General features: G+C 42.5%; 1 protein-coding gene across 1 annotated transcript in view; it reads left to right on the forward strand.

Annotated features, from left to right (window-relative positions):
- The window catches only part of vps26a (VPS26, retromer complex component A), a 62,905-nt gene extending 44,620 nt beyond the window's left edge, over positions 1-18,285 (forward strand). The window contains exons 5-9 of the mRNA XM_020509950.2: positions 2,350-2,514; positions 9,084-9,190; positions 9,291-9,359; positions 13,973-14,115; positions 17,233-18,285. Coding sequence (XP_020365539.1) covers positions 2,350-2,514; positions 9,084-9,190; positions 9,291-9,359; positions 13,973-14,115; positions 17,233-17,343 — 595 coding nt within the window. The 3' untranslated portion in view covers positions 17,344-18,285. The remainder of the gene's footprint in view (positions 1-2,349; positions 2,515-9,083; positions 9,191-9,290; positions 9,360-13,972; positions 14,116-17,232) is intronic.
- Positions 18,286-21,164: the final 2,879 nt, after the last annotated feature.

Raw genomic sequence — 21,164 nt, forward strand, 5'->3', positions numbered from 1 at the left:
ACATCTTTGGACTGTGGGAGGAAACCCCCACGCAGACCCAGGGAGAAATGCAAACTCCACACAGACAGTCACCCGAGGGTGGAATTGAACCTGGGTCCCTGGCACTGTGAGGCAGCAGTGCTAGCCACTCTGCTGCCCCAAATTGCGTACAGTGCTGGTCACCATGCTATCAGAAGGATGTGGATGCTTTGGTGAGGGTACAGAAAAGGTTTATCAGGATGTTGCCTGATACGGGAGATTTTAGCTATGAAGAAAGGTTGGATAGGCTGGGTTTGCTTACGCTGGAATGCAGGTGGTTGAGGGGGCAACCTGATAGTTTATAAGTTTGTGAATGGCATAGATAAAGTGGAAGTATGAGGCTTTTTCCCAGCGTGGAGGGGTCAAAGTGCAGAGGGGGGCGGGGGTAAAGTTTAAAAGATATACGAGGCAGGTTTTACACACAGTGGTGAGTGCCTGGAACACACTGCCAGAGGAGGTAGCGTAAGCAGGCAAAATAGCAGCATTCAATATGCACCTGGACAAATACACAAATAGGAAGGGAATAGGGGAATATGGATCCTGTAAGTGAATGTTTAATAAAGGGGGGCAAAATTGTTCGGTGCAGGCTCGGAGGGCTGAAGGGCTTGTTCCTGTGCTGCATTGTTCTTTGTTCTATGAAGGCCAGTGTACCCCATTTTCCTCCTTCACCTGCTACAGCTGCTTTCAAACTTTCAGTGACAGGAGTACAAGGCTACCCAGATCTTGTTGTACCCCTCCTTTATCGCTATTCAGTAATCTGCTTTTCTGTCTTTACGGCCAAAGTGGATAGTCTTACATTTATACTTCATTTGCCAAGCATTTGTCCACTCGGCTTGCCTGAATCACACTGAAGCGTCTCTGCATCTTCCTTTCGGATCACCCCAGCAAGCTTTGTGTCATCTGCAAACTGGGAGATATTTCACTTCGTTCCCTCAACAAAATTATTAACATACATATTGTGAATAGCTGGGATCCAAGTACACCACTAGTCATAGCCTGCCACTTGGAAAAAGTTTCCTGTCAGTCCTCTATCCATATTAACACACTACTCCGTGCTACATGCTACACCTTTATGTGGGACCTTATCGAAAGCCTTCTGAAATTCCAAGTAAACCACTTACATGGGTTCCTCCTTCTTAAATCTGCTAATTACATTATTTTAAAATTCCAGTAGATTTGTCAAGGATATAGAGGGCTGTGGGAAAAGGCAACACTTGAGCACCATAATCTATCCTGACACTAAGGGAGTGCTGTATGGTTGGAAATGCTGCTTGTTTGGATTCAACTTTAACCTGAGACCACATCTGCCCCTTCAGACAGTGGTAAAAGCCCCATAAGCAATATAGTAAGAGCCAGGGAATTCTCCTGATGTCATAGTGAATATCTCTCATCAAAAATCTTCCATTCTTTCTTCATTCTCTGCGGAAGGTAGATCTGACACATGAAACAATGACCATCACCATGGTAGATCGCCTGTTGGCACCAATTCATTCTCTGCCGATTGACATTCAATCGGATTGAGTCAACCGGTATCCAAGCAATTGTTGCTGTGGCAACATGCTTTTTCATACATGTAGCCTGAAGTGAGAGGTAATGATGGACGAAGCTCTGAATTCTTGCCAACACATGACAGCTGGCCAGGAATCTCTCCTCCTTTTGCTGCCTGCCGTTGGTGTGTGTAGAAAGGATTTGTAATGTGATACTCATTTGGTCTGCCTGCATTATGAACACCCTCTCCTTGACTCATGTCCTGAGACAGGACTCAAATCCAGAACTTCCAGACACTACCCACTGTTCTACAAGATCACCTCAAACAACACTAAAGAAAATTAGTGGCTTAAAATTAGTCGCTTAGCTCATTGCTGTTTGTGCAACATCGATGTGTGCAAATTGGTACTTGCCTTGGCTACGTTTCAAAAGTGCTTCCTTTATTGGCTGTAAAACCCGGTGTCTCCTCCCTGATTTGATTTACTGTTTTTCTTAATTGCAGGAACATTTTTTAAAAACTCATCAGTGGATTGCAAAGGCTTTGTTATCCACCGCAGATGGAACAAATATGGGTTTGAGTTCATATGTGTATGTTATTTATATATAAAAATATATAGCCAGCAGGGCATGGTAAATGTGAAGTGGTGTGGGATTCCCAGCCCAGAAGTGAATTAACACTGCTTTTTTCCTCTCAGTTTATAACCCATGGATGATATGGTGTCAGAAAAGTTGCGTCCTGATTGTTATGAGACTCTGGGGCTTTCAGCTTTATTTAGATTATTTCTGAGGTTCTACTTCTCTTGTAAGCCTGCAATCTCACTTATTGCTTTGCTTTCCCTCTAGATATTTTCTGAGAGTGACAATAGTGCGGAGCTTAAGTGACCTGGTAAAGGAATATGATCTGATTGTGCACCAGCTTGCCACATACCCAGATGTCAACAACTCCATCAAAATGGAAGTGGGCATTGAAGACTGCTTACACATAGAGTTTGAATATAACAAGTCAAAGTGAGTCAGTACAGCGCTGGGATATAATGCTTTTGATTTTATTCTTTACTTCTCGCTTGCCATGCTAAGTGAATTAGCCATGGTTTGGTCACGCCTCTGAGTCACAACGTAGTAGTTTCAGGCCCCACTCCAGGACTGCAAGATGTAGAAGTAGTCCGTTTGACCTATTAAGTCTGCTCCATCTTTGTGAGATTGTGGCTGACCTGACTCAACTCCACTTTGTTGCCTTTTCCCATAACCCTCTATATCCTTACTGATTAAAGATCTGTCTATCTCGGGCTGGAATATACTCAACAATCCAGCTTTGGCAACTCTCTCCAGTAAAGAGTTCCACAAATTCACTACCCTCTGAGAGAAGAAATTTCACTACAACTGTATTAAATGGGTGACTGCTTATTCTGTGATAATGCCCTGTAGTCTTGGACTGCCCCGCAATGGGGAAACAATGTGAAAGCCCATAAAAATTTTGTACACTTCAGTAAGATCGTTCCTCATTCTTCTAAACTCTAATGAGTACTGGCTCAACCTAGTCAGCCTCTCCTGATAAGAAAGTCCCTTCCCTGGTCAGCCTTGCATGCCGGTATATCTTCCCTTACACAAGGATTCCAAAAATGTACACCGTCTGGGGAGATAAATGTAGGTTGAAACTCCACTGCAGCACTGAGCACCATTGAAAGTGCAGTGTGCTGGCCAATATTTATCCCTCAATCAACATCACTAAAACAGATTATCTGGTTGATTTGTTTGTGGAGCTTGATGTAGAAAAATTGGTTTATTCTCTACATTATGACAGTGAGTTTCTTTTTCTTTATTCATTCACGGGATGAAGGCATCGCTGGCTAGGCAGCATTTATTGCCCACCCCTAATTGCCCAGAGGGCAGTTAAGAGTCAACCACATTGCTGTGGGTCTGGAGTCACAGGTAGGCCAGACCAGGTAAGGGTGGCAGTTTCCTTCCCTAAAGGACATTAGTGACCCAGATGGGTTTTTCCAACAATCGGCAATCGATTCATGGTCATCATTTGACTCTTAATTCCAGATTTTTATTGAATTCGGACCCAGGTCCCCAGAACATTCCCTGGGTCTTTGCATTAACAGTCCAGTGATAATACCACTAGGCCATCACCTCCCCCTATACTTCAACAGTACTTCATTACTGAAGCACCCAGCAGTAGTGAGAGTGTAAGTGCAAGTCTGCCCAAATCAGGATGGTGGAATGACTGTGAGAAAAACTGGTGGATAGTATGTTTTGATGGATCTGTTGCTGTCATCCATTTAGGTAGAAAAGCTCATGGGTTTGGAAGGAACCTTGATGAGTTGCTGAAATACATCTTTAAGATTGTACATACTGCTGCCACCATATGTTGTTGGTGAAGGAGTAAGCATTGAATGTAGTATCTGGGATACCCCACAGTTGGGCTGCTTTGTCCTGGACAGTGTCAAGCGTCTTGAGTGTTATTTGAACTGCACTCAGCTGGGGAGTATTTTGTCACATTCTTGACTTGTGCCTTGTAGTTAGTGAACATGCTTTGGGGAGACAGGAAGTGAGTTACTCACTTCCTAGCCTCTGGTATGGTCTTAAGTCGCACTATTTTTCTGGCTAGTCCATGTCAGTTTCTAGTCAATGGTACCCCCTGGTATTCAAATAAAATCAAAGTGCTGAAGAAACTTACCAAGTATGGCAGCATCTGTGGAGGGGGAAACTGAGTTAACGTTTTGAGTCTGATATGATATGATTTTGTGCATCAGAATTAAGATGTTAAATCTGTTTCTCTCTCCACAGATGATGCCTGACCTCCTGAGTTTCTCCAGCACTTTTATTTTCAGATTTCCAGCATCTGCAGGATTTTGTTTGTGTCCCATGATGTAGATAGTTGGGGGATTCAGCTGCACTGGACCTTGATGAGACCACGAGAGCAAATTTGTACAAAAAAATAGTCTATTTGAAAAAGATAACACTGCATTATTAACAGTTTAGGGAAGGTTCAGTAAATTTATTTATTCTTTGAAAAGATAATCTGATGAAGAAAAGTTGAACGGATTGTGCTTTTACCCTTTTGGAGTTTAGATAATACGTAATCTTATTGAAATGCATAAGATCCTGAGGGGATTTGACAGGGCGAATACAGGGAATGTGTTTGCTCTTCTGGGTGAGACTAGAACTTGGAGTTGCACAGTGGCTTAGTAGTTAGCACTGTGCCAGGGACCTGAGTTCAGTTCCAGCCTTGGGTGACTGTCAGTGTGGAGTTTGCACATTCTCTCCCCTTGGGTGGGTTTCCTTCTGATGCTCTGGTTTCCTCCCATAATTCAGAGATGAGCAGGTTAGGTGGGAAATGTAGGGTTACAGGGATAGGGTAGGGGTGTGGGTCTGGGTGGGATGCTCTTCAGTGGGTTGGTATGAACTCATAGGGCCGAATAGCCTGCCTCGCACAGTAGGGCTTCTATTGTATGAGCTAGGAAATACAGTTTAAGAATTTTAAGTCTGAAATTAGAATTTTTTTCTAAGAGCTGTTATTTTCTTTGTGGAATTCTTTTTACCAGAAAGCAGTGGAGACTCAAAATCATTGGATTTATTCAAGGCAGATTTTGATAGTCAAGGGTGATGGAGTGTAGGGTGGGGGTGGGGATCAGACAGAAAAGTGGAATTGAGACCACAACCAGATCGCATGACAGAGCTCAGAGCTGAATGGCCTGCTCCTCAAGTTCTATGTTCCTATGCTTCAGAATCTGAGGAGTTGCAAATGACGCTGCATATTGTGCAATCATCAGTGTGCATGTACACATACACCACTTCCTTGCATCATAGGATCAGGTCATTGATGAAGCAGCTTCAGGTGGTTGGGCCTAGGAAATTCCCCTGATGAAGGCTGACGGCACAGTGGTAGTATCTCTACCATTGGGCTTAGGGGATCCATTTTCAGGTACCACCTGCTCCAAAGGTGTGTAATAACATCTCTGAACAGGTTGATTCAAAAACATGTACCCTGACAAACTCCGGCAGAGATGCCATGAAGCTGAGAAGTGTTTGGAAGTGTTTCCTACGTTGAGCTTTAATAAGCCAGAGACAGTCAAAATGGATAGGGGCCACAGGCAGGCTTAGTTCAATGTGAATAGATCTATACCAGCAAAAGACAGTTTGATTTTAGCAGCCTTCAGGTCATTAGAACTGGAAAGATTTTAAAAACTGTAAGGTATTTTAGCAGTCCAAGCCAACAGGGCTTGAAAAAGCAGCTCTCAGTTCAATGAGGAAAATGTCAGTGAATTAGCTGGTGCCTGTGGGGCAGATGTGCCTGTGATTCACATCTGGCGAATGTGTTAAAAGTTGCTAAAAAGAAATGTTTGCAACCTAGTCAATTGAGTGAGAAATTAAAGAGAGGGAAGGAGTAATGTTTCACTGGGGTTGAGTGTCAGTGAAGCATATTGCTGGGAAATAGTTGAATCTTTCTTCTGGATTTTCAGGATAATATATTCTGACGTTGCCATGAATATATTGTCATGGACAAAGGGGGAATGGGGCACTAATTGCTCTTACTTCCAAAGACCTTCAAGGTTCATGCATGGCAGCGATTTCTGGAAACTGAAGTCAATGCTGTGAACGACATTGGCGCATCATTCGTATGCGTGAACCCTTGGAGCCACTGCGTGCAGAGCTTAGAGGGAATGTTGAATAGGGTTCGGATGCCCGCACCTATCCTGAGACAGTGAGGCATTCCTTGATTTACTTCTTTTCCTTTCTACCCCTCTCCTTTACTAAAGTGGGTCAGACCCTGCTTTTGGATTGCATTCGCTTTTCAAATTACTCCTGATATTTTCCTTTGTCCAGAGTTGGGTAGAAGTGGACAGCTTGCTCCCAGCCCCCTTATGTCAGTTTTAGACAGAATGTCTATCCAATGCACTGGGCTCAGAAGCTTCTGGAAGAATGATCATGTGCTTAGCCTCAACCAAATTGTGTCTGGCAACATTGTTCATTTTTAAACGAATTTAATAATGAAGACAGAAGCAAATACAGTTTATTTGGGATTATTGTTCATGCTGTCTGGCTATGAAATATATTTGACTGTTTTTTGACCGTTTAGAACATAGAACGTGCACAGTACAGGCCCTTCAGCCCACGATGTTGTGCCGAACTTTTACCCTAAACCTAAGGTCTATCTAACCTCCACCCCTACCTTATACTATCATCCATATGCCTGTCTAATAGCCCCTTAAATGCCCCTAATGAGGCCGACTCCACTACCCTCTCCAATGCATTCCACGCCCCTACCACTCTGAGTAAAGAACCTACCTCTGACATCTCCCCTATATCTACCTCCACTTCAGAAAGGACAGCCCTTCCGCTAATCCAACCAAAAGTATGGATACGCTATGTGGACGATACGCTACGTGGATGACACCTTTGTCATCATTAAACGGACCAAACTAGAGGCGACACGCAAACTTATAAACAACACCCTCACCAGAATAAAATTCACCGGAGAGGAGAAGAACAAACCGCTCCCATTCCTGGACATCATGGTAGAGTGCAAGACAAATGGGGAACTCTAAAAGAAAGTACACAGAAAAGCCACACACACGGACCAGGTACTGAACTTCAACAGTAACCATCCCAACACACACAAACGAAGCTCGTGCGAACACTATTTAAACACAACACACTGCAGCAATAAGAGCTATGCCAAGACGAAGAAGAATACCTCTTCTTCCAGGTTTTCAAGGATAATGGATATCCAAAAAACTGGGTCAGAAGATGCCTACACGAACAACATCAGGAAGATACTACACTCCCTGACACACTCATCAGACTACCCTACATCAGGAACACATCGGAACTAACCACTAGACTCCTATGACCGCTGGGCATCAGAGTGGCACACAAGCCCACATCAACCCTACGACAACTGCTCACCTGGACTAAAGACCCACTCCCTGCCATGGACAGGATCAATGTCATCTACAAGATCCCCTGCAGAGACTGTGAGAAACACCTACGTCGGACAAATAGGAAGGAAACTAACAACAAAGGTACACAAACACCAACTGGCTACAAAAAGACAACCAATACTCTCTCATCTCAATCCACATGGATAAGGAGAACCACCACTTCGACTGGGACAAGCTAAGCAGAGACAGGCACGGGAATTCCTAGAAGCTTAGCACTCCACAAAGAAAGCCATTAATAAACACATAGAACTCATCCCCATATACACTCCACTACGAAAGAAAACCGGAAGTGAGGCAGTCCGACTGCAGAAACCAGGCAGGAAAACACACTGACGCTTCATCGGAGGCTGCACTGATGATGTTACCCAGCATGGTAACGAAACGTCTGCGGAGCAACAAACCAGCTCGTCAAGCCAACCAACCTCCACACCCACAACCCGAGCTACAAATCTACTCCAAAACCTAAGCTACCTCCACTCACTTTAAAACTGTGCCCCCTCGTAATAGCTACCTCCACCCCAGGAAAAAGTCTCTGGCTGTCCACTCTATCTATACCTATGATCATTTTGTACATCTCTATCAAGTCACCTCTCGTCCTTCGTCGTTCTAAAGAGAAAAGCCCTAGCTCTCAACCTTTCCTTGTAAGATCTTCCCTCCATTCCAGGCAACATCCTGGTAAATCTCCTCTGCATTTTTTCCAACGCTTCCACATCTTTCCTGTAATGAGGCAGAACTGGACACAGTACTCCAGATGTGGCCAAACCAGGCTTTGTGCAATAGGTTATGATCTTCTTTAAATGTATATTGCCAGCCTCTTGTGAATATGTTCAGTGACTGAGCACTATGGTACCCAAATTGCAAGTATGAAACTTACGGTCTACCAAGCCAAGTTTCACCCTGGAATTTGACTTGTTCCGAACTGTCGTCATTGACAGGTGGACAGGACGGTGAAGAAGGCATTTAGCATGCTGACCTTCATCGGTCGAGGCATTGAGTATAGGAGTTGAGATGTTATGTTACAGTTGTATAAGTCGGTGGTGAGGCAGCACATGGAGTATTGTGTACGGTTTTGGCCACCGGTTATAGGAAAGACATAATTAAACTGGAAAGTGTGCAAGGATTTACGGGGATGTTGCCAGGACTAGTAGGCTTGAGTTATAGGGAGAGTTGGCCAGGATAGGACTTTATTCTTTGGAGCTTAGGAGAAGGAGGGGTGACCTTATTGAGGTGTATAAAATCATATGAGGGGCATAGATAAGATGAATGCATATAGTCTTTTTCCCAGAGATGGGGAATTGAAAACTAAAGGGCATAGGTTTAAGGTGAGAGGAAATAGATTTAAGAAGGACCTGAGAGGCTTCGCACAGAGTGGTGCTTAACTGGAATGGGGTGCAGGAGGAAGTGGTTGAGGCAGGTAATAGTAACATTTAAAAATCATTTGGATCGGTAGATGGATGAGAGTGGCTTAGAAGGATATGGTCCAAATGCAGGCAATTGCAACTAGCTGAGTGAGCATCATGGTCAGCATGAGCCAGTTTGGGCTGAAAGGCCTGTTTCCATGCTGTATTACTCTATGACTCTACTCTATCTGGGATCATAATATTGGGCTTGCTTTTGCTTTGTTAATAGATATCACTTGAAGGATGTAATTGTCGGTAAGATCTATTTCCTGTTGGTGAGAATCAAAATCCAACATATGGAACTTCAGCTAATCAAAAAGGAGATCACCGGTATTGGTAAGTAGGGCAACATGAACCTTCTGTTGGATTCAGTGTGCACGGTTGTCTGACATCAGGATATTCTGCTGCCTGATGAGTCTCACTTCTTTTTGTTTAGGGCCCAGCACAACCACAGAGACAGAAACTATTGCCAAGTATGAAATAATGGATGGAGCTCCTGTTAAAGGTGAGGTATCTCAACCAAAACCTAAACATCCATTGTTGGAATATTCCCAGGTTGGTCAGCCTCTGAAAAACTGGAGCAGGCTCATTCGGAAATGGTTTTGGAAGGGAGCTCATTTATGCACAGAATAAAACATAATATATTGAACTTGCCTCCTCAGACATTTATTTTACACCCCTTCCTGCCCTGTCTCCAGGATGTTTCTCTCTTTTTTTTTTTTTTTAAAAGTAAAATGTAACTTACAGCTAGTTGTTCCACATATCCTAGCTACTTTCATAAACCATTTGGCTCCTTTTAATGATCTACCAATACATAATGTAAGAGTTCTGAAGACTACAGACTTACGGTCAGCCTGATGTACTGGCAAGTGTTGACTTGTGAAGAGGATGTTGATTGATGTGTTTGTATTCTTGGTTACTGCTTGCTACTTCTCACTTAGAGCTGTGACTCCTGTTTCACTGAGGTATACTGTGATTGTGACATTGAACTACGGAACCACACAGAACTTTGTCTCCAGACCAACTATTTTTAACTGTGTACCAGCAAGGTGAAGTATTGGTGGCTACATGCCTGTCATTGAAGAAGGTGTTGTTAGCATGACATAATAGAGCGAAGATGTGGTTGAAGTGTGATTGTTCTGCTAAAGTATACTGATCCTGAAAGCAAATCCCTGTGACCAGTCTGTCAACTATAGCCGAGTCCCCCCCACTGTACAACAGTGAAGGAAGAATGAGCTTTGAATGCTTATGTTTAATCTTTCAGGAGAATGACTGATACTTTTGAGAACTTCAACATAGAACTCTTCAAGTTATTGCTCATTTTATTAACTTGTGAAATGAGGGTGTGGCTGACTAAGCCAGCATTTATTACCTGTCCTTAATTGGCTTGAGAAGGTGGTGGTGAGCTGCCATCTTGTCAGCTGCAGTCATGTGCTGTAGGTAGATCCACAATTCTGGAGGGAATTTCAGTGACAGTGAAGGAACCCAAAATATTCCCAAGTCAGGCTGGTGAGTGGCTTGGAGGTGAATTTGCAGGTGGTAGTGTTTCTATGCATCTGCTGCCCTTGTCCTTCTAGGTAGAAGTGGCCTTGGTTTTTAAGGTGCTATCTCAGAATCTTTGGAAAATTTCTGCAGTTCATCTTGTAGATAGTACATACTGCTGCAACTAAACATTGGTGGTGTGGAGGGAGTGTGTGTTTGTGGATATGGTGCCAATCAAGTGAGCTGCTTTGTCCTGGCTGGTGTCAAGCTTCTAGAGTGTTGTTGAAGCTGCACCCATCCAGGCAAGTGGGGAGTATTCCATCACACTCCTTATACGTTTTAGATGGTGAACAGACTTTTGGGGAATCAGGAGGTGAGTTATTTGCAGCAGTATTCCTAGCCTCTGACATGTTCTTGTCGCCATTGTAATTATATCATGGATTCAGTTGAGTTTCTGGTCAATGGTAAATCCCCAGGATGTTGACACTGAAGCATCCATTAATGGTAATGCCATTGAATGCAAAGGGGTGATGGATATATCATCTCTTAAGAGATGGTCTTTGCCTAAAATTTGAGACGTGAATGTTACTTGCCAGTTTTCAGCCCAAGACTGGATATTATCCAGGTCTTGTGGCATTTGAACATGGACTGTTTCAATATCTGAAGGATCATGAATTGTGCTGAGCAATTGTTGGCAAACATACTCACGTCTGACTTTTTGGTGGAGAAAAGGTCATTGATGAAGCAGCTGAAGATAGTTGGGCCTAGGACACTATACTGAGGAACTCCTACAGTGATGTCCTGGAGATTAAATGACTGTCATCTGATAAACAGAACTGTTTTCCTATCTTCCAGATATGACTCCAAACAGCATAAGTTTTCCCCTGATTCCCGTTGATACCAGTTTTGCTAGGGCTTGTTGATACTACGTTTGGTTAAATGTGCCTTGTTGTCTAGGGCTGCCGTTCTCAGCTCACCACTTTGGCATCTACCCGACGATGTGGAAAATTGCCCCAGTATGCTGCGCACAAAAAAACAAGACAAATCCAACTTGGCTAATTACTGCCCTATCAGTCTACTGTTGTTCATCTGTGAAGTGATGTAAGGTGTCATCAACAGTGCTATCAAGCAGCATTTGTTCTGCAATAATTTGCTCCGTGTCATCCAGTTTGGGTTCTGCCAGAGATGTTCAAACGTGGACCAAATAATGCTTGATAGCACCGTTGATGACACTTTCCATCTCTTGACTGACGATTGAGAATAGACTGATACGGCAGTAATTAATCAGGTTGGATTCATCCTGTTTTTTGTGTACACGGCATGCTGGGGCAATTTTTCACATTGTCTGATAGATACTAGTGTTGTAACTGTGCTATAACATCTTGACTAGGGCGTGCAAAGTTCTGGAGCACAAGTCTTCAGTATTGTTGCCAGAATGGAGACAGTAAGGACTACAGATGTTGGAAGCTAGAGTCAATAAACGTGGTGCTGGAAAAGCACAGCCGGTCAGACAATGTCCGAGGAGCAGGAAAGTCAACGTTTCGGGCCAAAACCCTTTGTCAAGACTTGGGAGGGGGAAGGGACCCTGGAAATAAATAGGGGGGGGGGGGGGGGGGGGGGAGGATAGAAATAATTGGAGAAAGATGGCTGCAGGTAGGGGGTTTTTGTGGTTGGACTCCCAGGCAACTCCCTCACGACTGTATACCACTCCTGATGAGGTAGAACTTATCCAGGGATGGTCTCGGTGGTGTCTTGGACATAGTCATACTCACGGAATATATCTTACAGACAATGTTGCTTGATTAGTCTGAGACAGCTCTCCCAATTTTGGCTCTTGACCCCAGATGTTAGTAAGGATTTTGCAGGGTTGACATGTTTTTGTTATTGTTGTTTCCGGTGCTTTGGCATTGACCCAAGGTCTGTCCGTTTCCATTTCCTCGTTTTGGCTTTGTAACAAATAATACATTTCAGAGGGTGTTTGAGAAGTAACCATATTACTGTGGGTCTTGAGCTACACGTGGGCCAGACCAGGTGAGACAGTCAGCAGTGGTCATCATTAGATTCTTAATTCCAGATATTTAGTGAATTCAAATTCCACCATATGCTATGGTGGGATTCGAACCGGTTGCCCAGAACTGAATTAATCGTCTAGCAATAATGCCGCAAGGCTATCCCCTCCTCTCCACTGCTTAGATCTAGTGAAGCTAAATTGCTGATTATTGCTGAAATTGATTAAATGAATACTCAAAGTAGAGAATAAATTATTCATTGAAAAGAACCCTCAAGTTATCCACCCTCAGGCAACTGTCTGTGTGGAGTTTGCACATTCTCCCTGTCTGTGTGGGTTTCCTCTGGGTGCTCCGGTTTCCTCCCACAGTCCAAAGATGTGCAGGCTAGGTGGATTGGCCATGCTAAATTGTCCATAGTGTCCAGGAATGTTTAGGTTAGGTGGGTTAGACATGGGAAATGCAGGGGTAGGGGAATGCGTTTGGGTGCGATGCTCTTCGGAGGGGCAGTGTGGACTTGTTGGGCCAAATGGCCCGTTTCCATGCTGTAGAGTTTCTGTAATTCTGATTCTGTGATATATCCCAAAATACACTTCAGAAAATGTACTAAATTCAGACAGACTGACCAGCTCAGACCCAGGCTGTGTTAGTGGAGGAGAGTGTTGGGGAAGTTTTGGGATATCTTGATCACAATATTTCTAATTATTGGGAAGTGGCAGATTATATTTCCATTGTTGGAGGAGTACTCAGCCAGTCCAAATCCACTAACCTGATCTCCATAACTGGGTGAGTGTAGCCAACCAGATGATTCTACAAAAAAGTCTGGAAACACTCTGCAAGTCAGGCTGCATCCGTGAGAGAGAAGCAGAATCTATGTTTCAGTTCCGTGATCATTCATCAGAGCCAAGAATCTTTAATATAATAGGTTTTACGTAGATAAAATGGGGGAGGGTGGAACAAAAGGGAAGGTCTGTGCTATCACAGTACACAGCTTGCAAAATATTTATTTATCTTGTGTGCTGGACTGATTCCTGCACAAATGAAACAATGCTGCACATTGGAAGTAATGAATTACATAGCTCAGATAGAACTGGTGAAGAGTCCAAGATTAACTAATGATTCATTGCTGTCAATATACAGTGTGAGATGGAACAAGTTAAGAATGCAATGCTTTGATTCCACACAAGCCTTGCTGAAACTCTACAGTGATTTGTTCAGACAGTGTCGCACTTGTGGGTTCATTTTGCTCAATTTTAGTTTAAACTGTCATGTTGCAGATTTAATAAACTGGTAGACTTGATTTGCAGTCTCTCAACTGGATCAAGACCTTGCTGAAGAATGGACTTTACTAGTTCTGGAATGATCGGTAACATCCTTCAGTTGATAATTACTGAATCCATAAACCATTTTGAGAGTCTAAAGCATTTAGACTCTTCTAATCAGTGCAAGCCACTGGGATTACCTGTGGAGCAGCGTATGTCTGCTGATTGCAGTCCCTAGTTTTGAGAAAGTACAGGTTTGTTTTCTGTGGAATTTTTCTCAAAGAAGCAGTATTTTTGGGAGCGCTGGAAAAATTATCACCAGTACTAAAGTCAGCTCATTCATTCAAGTTCTTTGTTTGTATATGAAGGTGAATCTATTCCGATCAGGCTCTTCCTGGCAGGTTATGATCTGACCCCAACAATGAGGGATGTCAACAAGAAATTTTCTGTGCGCTACTTTTTAAACCTCGTTCTAGTTGATGAAGAAGACAGACGATATTTTAAACAGCAGGTATGTCAAAGATCAGCACCCTTATTTATGTAATGCGCTGAGACTCAGCCTTCATGTATAAATTGGGTTTAGTCATCAATTATGTGTGTATTCTTTGCATGTTTGTTGAGGGTGGGTGTTTAGCTAGTTAATTAATGGAACAGCAGAACTGTATACTGTGGACTGGGCCTGGTGATATAGTCTGTCTTCCTTCGCCATCGGCTGTCTTCTTGGAAACCTGTATAGTCACCCAGAGCTGAGATTTTCTTGGCCATTGCATCTCTCCATTTAATAAACTACAATTCATACATTGTCATAATCAGGTTTTGAATTCCTGTCCCCAGTTTCTAGTTCTTTCAGCATTACCGTATGCTGCACAACAAGATCCAGTCGCTTCATTTGAAATCTTGAGTTATATTATTCATTCGCAGCTTTAGATTTCACTGGATGGACCAGCATCTTTCGTCCATTCCCAGTTGCTTTTGTGAAGGTGGTGGTGAATTGCCGCCTCGATGCTGTAGTCCTAGAGGTTGTAATGACACCCACAATGCTGTTAGGAAGGGACTTCCAGGATTTTGACTCAGCGATACTGAAGAAATGGTGATGTAGTTCGAAGCCAGGATAGTGAGTGGCTTGGAAGGAAACTTGAAGATGGTATTCCCATGTATCTGCTGTCTTCATCATTCTAGATGGAAGTGGTTATGGGTTTGAAAGATGCTGTTGAAGAGGCATTTATTCCAAAATAGAGGTCTGCACATTATTCTAGATTAAACTCCATCTGCCTATCCGACGTTTGTCTCTGTCTGTGTGTCTCTCTCTATACACACGCACACGCGCACACATCCAAGTCTAGTCTACTCCATTCCTCACGTCTATCACCTAACTTCGAGGAGTTGAGATAACAATAGTGATATCCAAGCCTCGATCATTTGAGTACCAATTCCACCCCACCACTCACCATACCTCCATCCTTAACTTTCTGCCTAAATGGTCACACTTTCTTTTTAATTTTATTTTTGGGAAATGGACATCACTGGCTAGGGCAGCATTTATTCCCATCCCTAATTGTTCTTGGGGAGGTGATGATGAGACACCTTGTCCTGCTATATATTTCACTTGTCTGTACATCCACACTGATGTTAGAGGGTGTTATCCAGGTTTTGGACCCACTGATATAATTCCAAGTTGAGATGATGTGTAGCTTGGAAGAGAACTTGGAAATGAAGGTGTTTTCTTATCCTTGTAGCTGATTTGAGGGTTGATGCTGAGGTAACCTTATTCAGTTGCTGCAGTGTGTATTTTCAGTGATTCATACTGTAGCCATGGTTATTATCTTTACGATGTATCTCTTGTACTTAATGCTTTTTGAAACTGCATCTCTCCAGAGAATCTGAGGATGGCCAAGTTACCTATTCAGTAAATATTTGTGCTGACTGATCTTAATAGCATGTTTCATCAAGTGTTCCTCTTGGATCAAACTCCAGCAGTTCTTGCACAGGAACATAGAAAATAGGAACAAGGTTAGGCCATTTGGTCCTTCGAGCTTGCAATGCCATTCATTATGATCATAGCTGATCATCCAACTCAATGGACTATTCCTGCTTTTCTCCCATATCTTTTGATCCTTTAGTCCTAAGTGCCATATCCAACTCCTCCTTGAAGTCATGCAATATTTTGGCCTCATCTGCTTTTTGTAGTAGTTAATTCCACAGGCTAACCACTTCCTCGATGAAGAAACTTCTCCTCATCTCAGTCCTAAATGATTTACCCTGCATCCTTCGACTGTGACCTTTGGTTCTGGACTCCTATCATCAGGAGTATCCTTCTTGTATTTGCCCAGTTTAGTCCTGTTAGAATTTTATGTTTCTAAGATTCTCTATCACTCTTCTGAACTTCAGTGAATATAATCCTCTCAACCTCACCTTTTTATGTAAGTTCCGCCATCCCAGGAATTTGTCTAGTAAGCCTTTGCAGCACTCTGTCTACAGCAAGAAAATCTTGCCTCTGATAAGGAGTTCAAAACTGTGCACAATATTCCAGGTGTGGTCTCACCAAGGCCCTGTACAATTGCATCAAAGACATCCCTGCTGCTGTACTCAAATCTGATTGCTATGAAGGTTAACCTGCCATTTGCATGTTGTACCTGCATGCTTACTTTCAGTGACTGGTGTACAAGGACACCCAGCACTTGTTGCACCATGTCTCCCAATCTGTTGCTGCCTTGTTTTGCTCCCAAAGTAGTTAAGTTCTCTATTTACTTCATCTGCCTTGCATTTGTCCACTCAATCAACTTGTCCAAATCACCCTTCCCATCCAAGTTTTAAGGCATCTGCAAACTTTGAGATATTACATTTAGTTTCCTCTCTCAATCCTTCGTATAAATTGAGAGTATCTGGAGTTCTAGCACTGATCCCTGTAGTATCTCACTAGTCACTGCCTGTCATTTGGATAAGACGTGTCTATTCATACTCTTCTTGTTTCCTATCTGCCAACCAGTTTTATATCCATTTCAGCAACAGAGAAACGTAACTAACCTTCAAGGGGAGTTCTATTTTCCATGCCCAATCCTTACATTTTAGCTTTCCAAATGGTTGGAGCCTTTTTTCCCCTCTGCCTCCCACAAGATGTTCCAACATCATTCAGGACATAACAAGTTCATCAAAAAGATGAACCTCTCAGTTTGTTATGTGAATATCCTCCAATGGCCATTGCACATTCAATTTTCAAAACTACATCCTCTGCAATTTGAAGTCTCATCAGTTTTTCCTAAAAAAAAGTCTTACACTTTTATTGTACCTCTTGCAACCATGGGATGTTCCTAAGTATTTTGTCCGGAATCAAGTACTTTTTAAAGGATAGTTACTGCTGTAGTATAGGAAACATGGCAGGCAATATGTGCACGGGAAACTCCCACTAATAACTCTTGGTAAAGACCAAATAATCCATTTGTGATGTTGAGGGATGAATATTGGCTCAAGATTGTAGAACCATCTGTCTCTGTGCCTGGATTTATGCTGAGTGGGTGGTTGAATGGATACATAGCTGTGCGTGCTACCAGCTAGTTATAGTCCAACAAAAAAAAGCAGTGAAAATGCAGGATTGAGTCCATTCAACTGCCTTGTTTTCATATCTTAACAGGAGATCGTACTGTGGAGGAAAGCTCCTGAGAAGTTGAGGAAACGGACTAATTTCCATCAACGTTTGGAATCACCAGAGCCACAGGCCTCCGCTCAGCAGCCTGAAATATGAGGGAAGAGTAAGCGAGGTGACAGTCTCTTTCAGAGTTGCCACAGACATGGTCGCTGTGCACAATCCCATGGTTTCTTTGTGATATTAAACTTTCTGCAGATCACTAACAGTTTCTCAAACACTGGAACTCTAAAGCTAGCTTTTTATACTGCACATTTTGCAATTTTTGTTCAAACTTGTGCACTAAAAATCTACACTGAGCAAGATGTTGGTGTGTTGGTTCTGTATGTATTTGTGCGTGGAGGTGGATTTATTTAAGCCTGGGAATTACATTTGTTGTACAGATGCTTAATTGGTTCGGAATAGATTCCACTTCCTCCATTTCAAGCATACAGGTTAATGCTTGTCGATGAGAAGGGTCATCAGGAATGTATGTTTATTGTTTGTATATTTCCAGCCGGTTACACGGTGAAATTTGGTGATGGCCCTGTTTACACTAATGTATAATTTTTGTTTTTGCTTTGTATAAATAAGTGGCACGTTCCAATTCCTAGCAGTGCTCCAAGCAGCAAAACAAGTTCTATAAACACTCTCTGTCTCTCTGCATTGAAGACACAGCAGTGGGTGAGTTAAACTATGCCCAGAGCCTAGTTTTTATCACCCTGCATCCCTTTCCCCTGACACTCTTTCAAACATGCTGGAACTTCCACCTCATTCACTGAGAAGTAGGCATTGTTCTGGGGCGTGTATTCTGACCTGTGTGGAAATGCAGTTACTGACGGTGCGGGTACAATGTAGGAGTAAAGTTTCCTGTCTCCCAACGTTTTCCTGTAAAGTGCCTGAACAGTTTAAAGCCAGTTAATGCCAAATATTTTCCTGCATGTCTGTGTCTGATATCAAAAGTAAATGGCAATATTTTAAGTACTGTTATTTCAGATGTATTATACCATCCTGGAAAATGTACCTCTGTATATTCAATAAAGTCTTTGCCAGTGTATCCAATTACACTTGAATTCAAATCTATTACATCTCTCGACAGTGTACCCAGTGACTGGTGGTACTGGCACAACCTGGAGTACCAATGCTTAATCTGTCAGCCTAGATGATTACTCCCAACAGGATATTTGATTATGCTGTTAAATCTTCTCTTAGTACTTGTGTAATTTCCAGCAGGAGTCACTAGGCGACAGACCCGTAGCAGGAGCCTGTGCCTGATTTTTCTCCTCCATTCAAACAAATTGACCAACATTGTGAAATATTGGAATGACCCCTTGTTCGACAAATCTGCCACAGACCCAGAATATTTCAATGACTGACAGTGACTGTTTACAGCTGGCGATGGTTTAACCTCAGGACATTCTTAGGGAGCCTTGCCTGAATTTTTGGCACTCCCTCAGCTTGTGGATGTTATATAGCATATGCTAAATGGGAAGGAGGTTGTTTGTGGAGATTTACTGGTTCCAAAATTGCAAGCCCTTTTAAAAGAAGGGAAATCTACTGCTTGTGGGATTGGGCTGGTGCCTGGACCAATTGTCAATTGTAAGGAACACCTTGTGATGAAAGAAATTGGAAGAGGAAATTCAAACCTGACTGAGAAAGAACTACCAAACAGGATGTACTCTCCCATTATATGCTTCCTGAATTCACAGAAAACATTTCCCAACTTAGGTTGATGTTTTATGCCCCTCTCTGACTCTGTGTAACAAGAGGCATGAGTGGTAAGTTGTGGTTCTTGGAAGTGAGGGGGATTTGATCTGGATTTTCTTGGCTTTGGATTTCTTTTTGGAGGGAGGGTGTTATGAAGTTGGGTAGAGTATTCATGAATTGGAAGGCAGAAAGTTGGAATTCATGGGGAAAAGAGTGCCATGATCCCTTTAAGAGCTTGTGCTTTGTCTGCGCTTGGAAGTTTATAAAAACAGGTGCACAGAGTGCCCAAATGGAAACATTTTACATAGAACAGTCAAGCAGCAATTTTTTCAAGACTACAAGTTTAAATTTGGCCGATTAATTTAAATGAAGCACCTAGATACAGAAAGCCAACTGAATTTAAATCTGATGGTGTTGACAACCTGAAACCAATCATAAGAATTTGATTGTCATTACGGGTATATAAGAAGAGGGCATTTGGAAAATCAGAGCCACCTGCCAGAGTTAGCACAATTCAGCACTGAGAAAGTCCATCTAATTAATCAAAGGTACCATGGTATTTTAGCTCAAAGTTCTCATTGAAGAAATTATAGAGGTAAAACATCCCTGACAGCAAAATTAGCAGAAGAAAGGCGTTTGTGAAAAGAGCAGTGACGACAGAATATTCCAGAAACAGTCTGTGTGAACTTGGAGAGATTAAGTTATAATTCATTGTTCTCTTATTAATTGGGTTTATTAAGTAGGACTTGTGTTTATTTGAACAGTATTGTAGTAGAATTTAAAACAGACTACTAACTACTTCCTAAGGAGGAATTGTCAGTTTGTTAGTAATTCTGTTAATTTGTTCATTGTTGGGTTAAATAAATAAATTTGTTTCTTGTTACTTGCAAAGTGGAGATCAGGGATTTTCTTTAGCCACTCAGTAGATTACGAGGGGAAAGGTGAGCTTCTCTGGGTGTTGCGGAGGTAATTATTAGAAGGGAACCTCTAATGCTGTCATAACAGATTGGGGCTTGTGTTTTAGTAATTATCAGAGGGTTTCAACCTTCTGCCACCCCTTCCACCCACCCACCCCTCTCTCCACCTCCCCCCACCCCTAACTTTTTTTTTTTTTTTTTTTCCCCCCCCCCCCCCCCCCATAACAGGTGGGAGAGTAACTGGATTCTGTTTCTGTTTTGGGAGTTGAGGTATTGATGTGTTGTGCTTTTTGCAGTTTTGGGGTGTTTAAGTTTTGGGGGATTTGGAGTTTTGAATATTCTGCAGCTTTTTGTGTTTTCTTGTGCATTTTTTAGGAGGGGCTTAGGTGTTTGAAATTCTATGGGAAAACCTGGTGCTCAGGGTTGTGGGATTTCTGAGTTGAGGGAATTTGGGACTTTTTGGGGGTCAGATCAGGAATTTGGGGCTGAGGAAGGGCTTGGAGATTTTTTTTGGGCTTGGATTTACGGAGATTATGAAGATTTTTTTTTTGTTTTGGTTTTTGTTATGGGCTGGCAGTGTGGGAGGGAAGGGACCTTTGGGTATTGTAGAGCTGTTAAAGTTTTTGGATGATGTGTGTTTAATAGTGTTTGTAAAGCTTGGAGTTTTTTTGATACTAATGGAATTGTTAAAGGGGAGAGGTACTGAGCATAGTATACTTGGATTTTCAGAAGGCTTTTAATAGAGTTGTTTAACAACATTAAAGTGCATGGAATCAGACATAATGTCTGGTTAACTGACAGATATAGTAGAAATAAACAGGTCATTCTTGTACTCGCAGACTGTGATGAGTAGAGTACCACAGTTTTAGTTATGACTCCAGCTGTTCACAGTGAATAACAAGGTATTGATACCTTTTTGGATTCTTCCTCTCCTCCCCTCCCCTTACCTCCAACTCCATCCCTCCAAATATGTCCCTTGCTGTGTATACACTCTTTGACCTTCTGCTCAATGCTGAACAATCTGTGCTCAGCAAAGGACTTAGTTTTATCCCTTTAGGACCACATTTCAATATATTTCAGGCACAACATAATGTTGAACTCCTCTTCTGTCACCTTTGCCTCTATGCCTAATTCTTTGGACAGGTGTCCACTCCCAACCGTACAGATCCTTTCACCTGTTTCCAATATTCCCCACTCCACCTGGACCCCTCCCTCTGGCCATTACCTCCACTTGATCACTTCTTCAACAACTGCAAATGAGACACCATTTGCCTTCATTTCTCCACTCTCCTCCCTCACTCTAACCTTTCTCTCTCA

Source organism: Rhincodon typus, chromosome 20 (assembly GCF_021869965.1).
Source record: "Rhincodon typus isolate 14 chromosome 20, sRhiTyp1.1, whole genome shotgun sequence".
In the NCBI taxonomy this organism is placed as follows: domain Eukaryota; kingdom Metazoa; phylum Chordata; class Chondrichthyes; order Orectolobiformes; family Rhincodontidae; genus Rhincodon; species Rhincodon typus.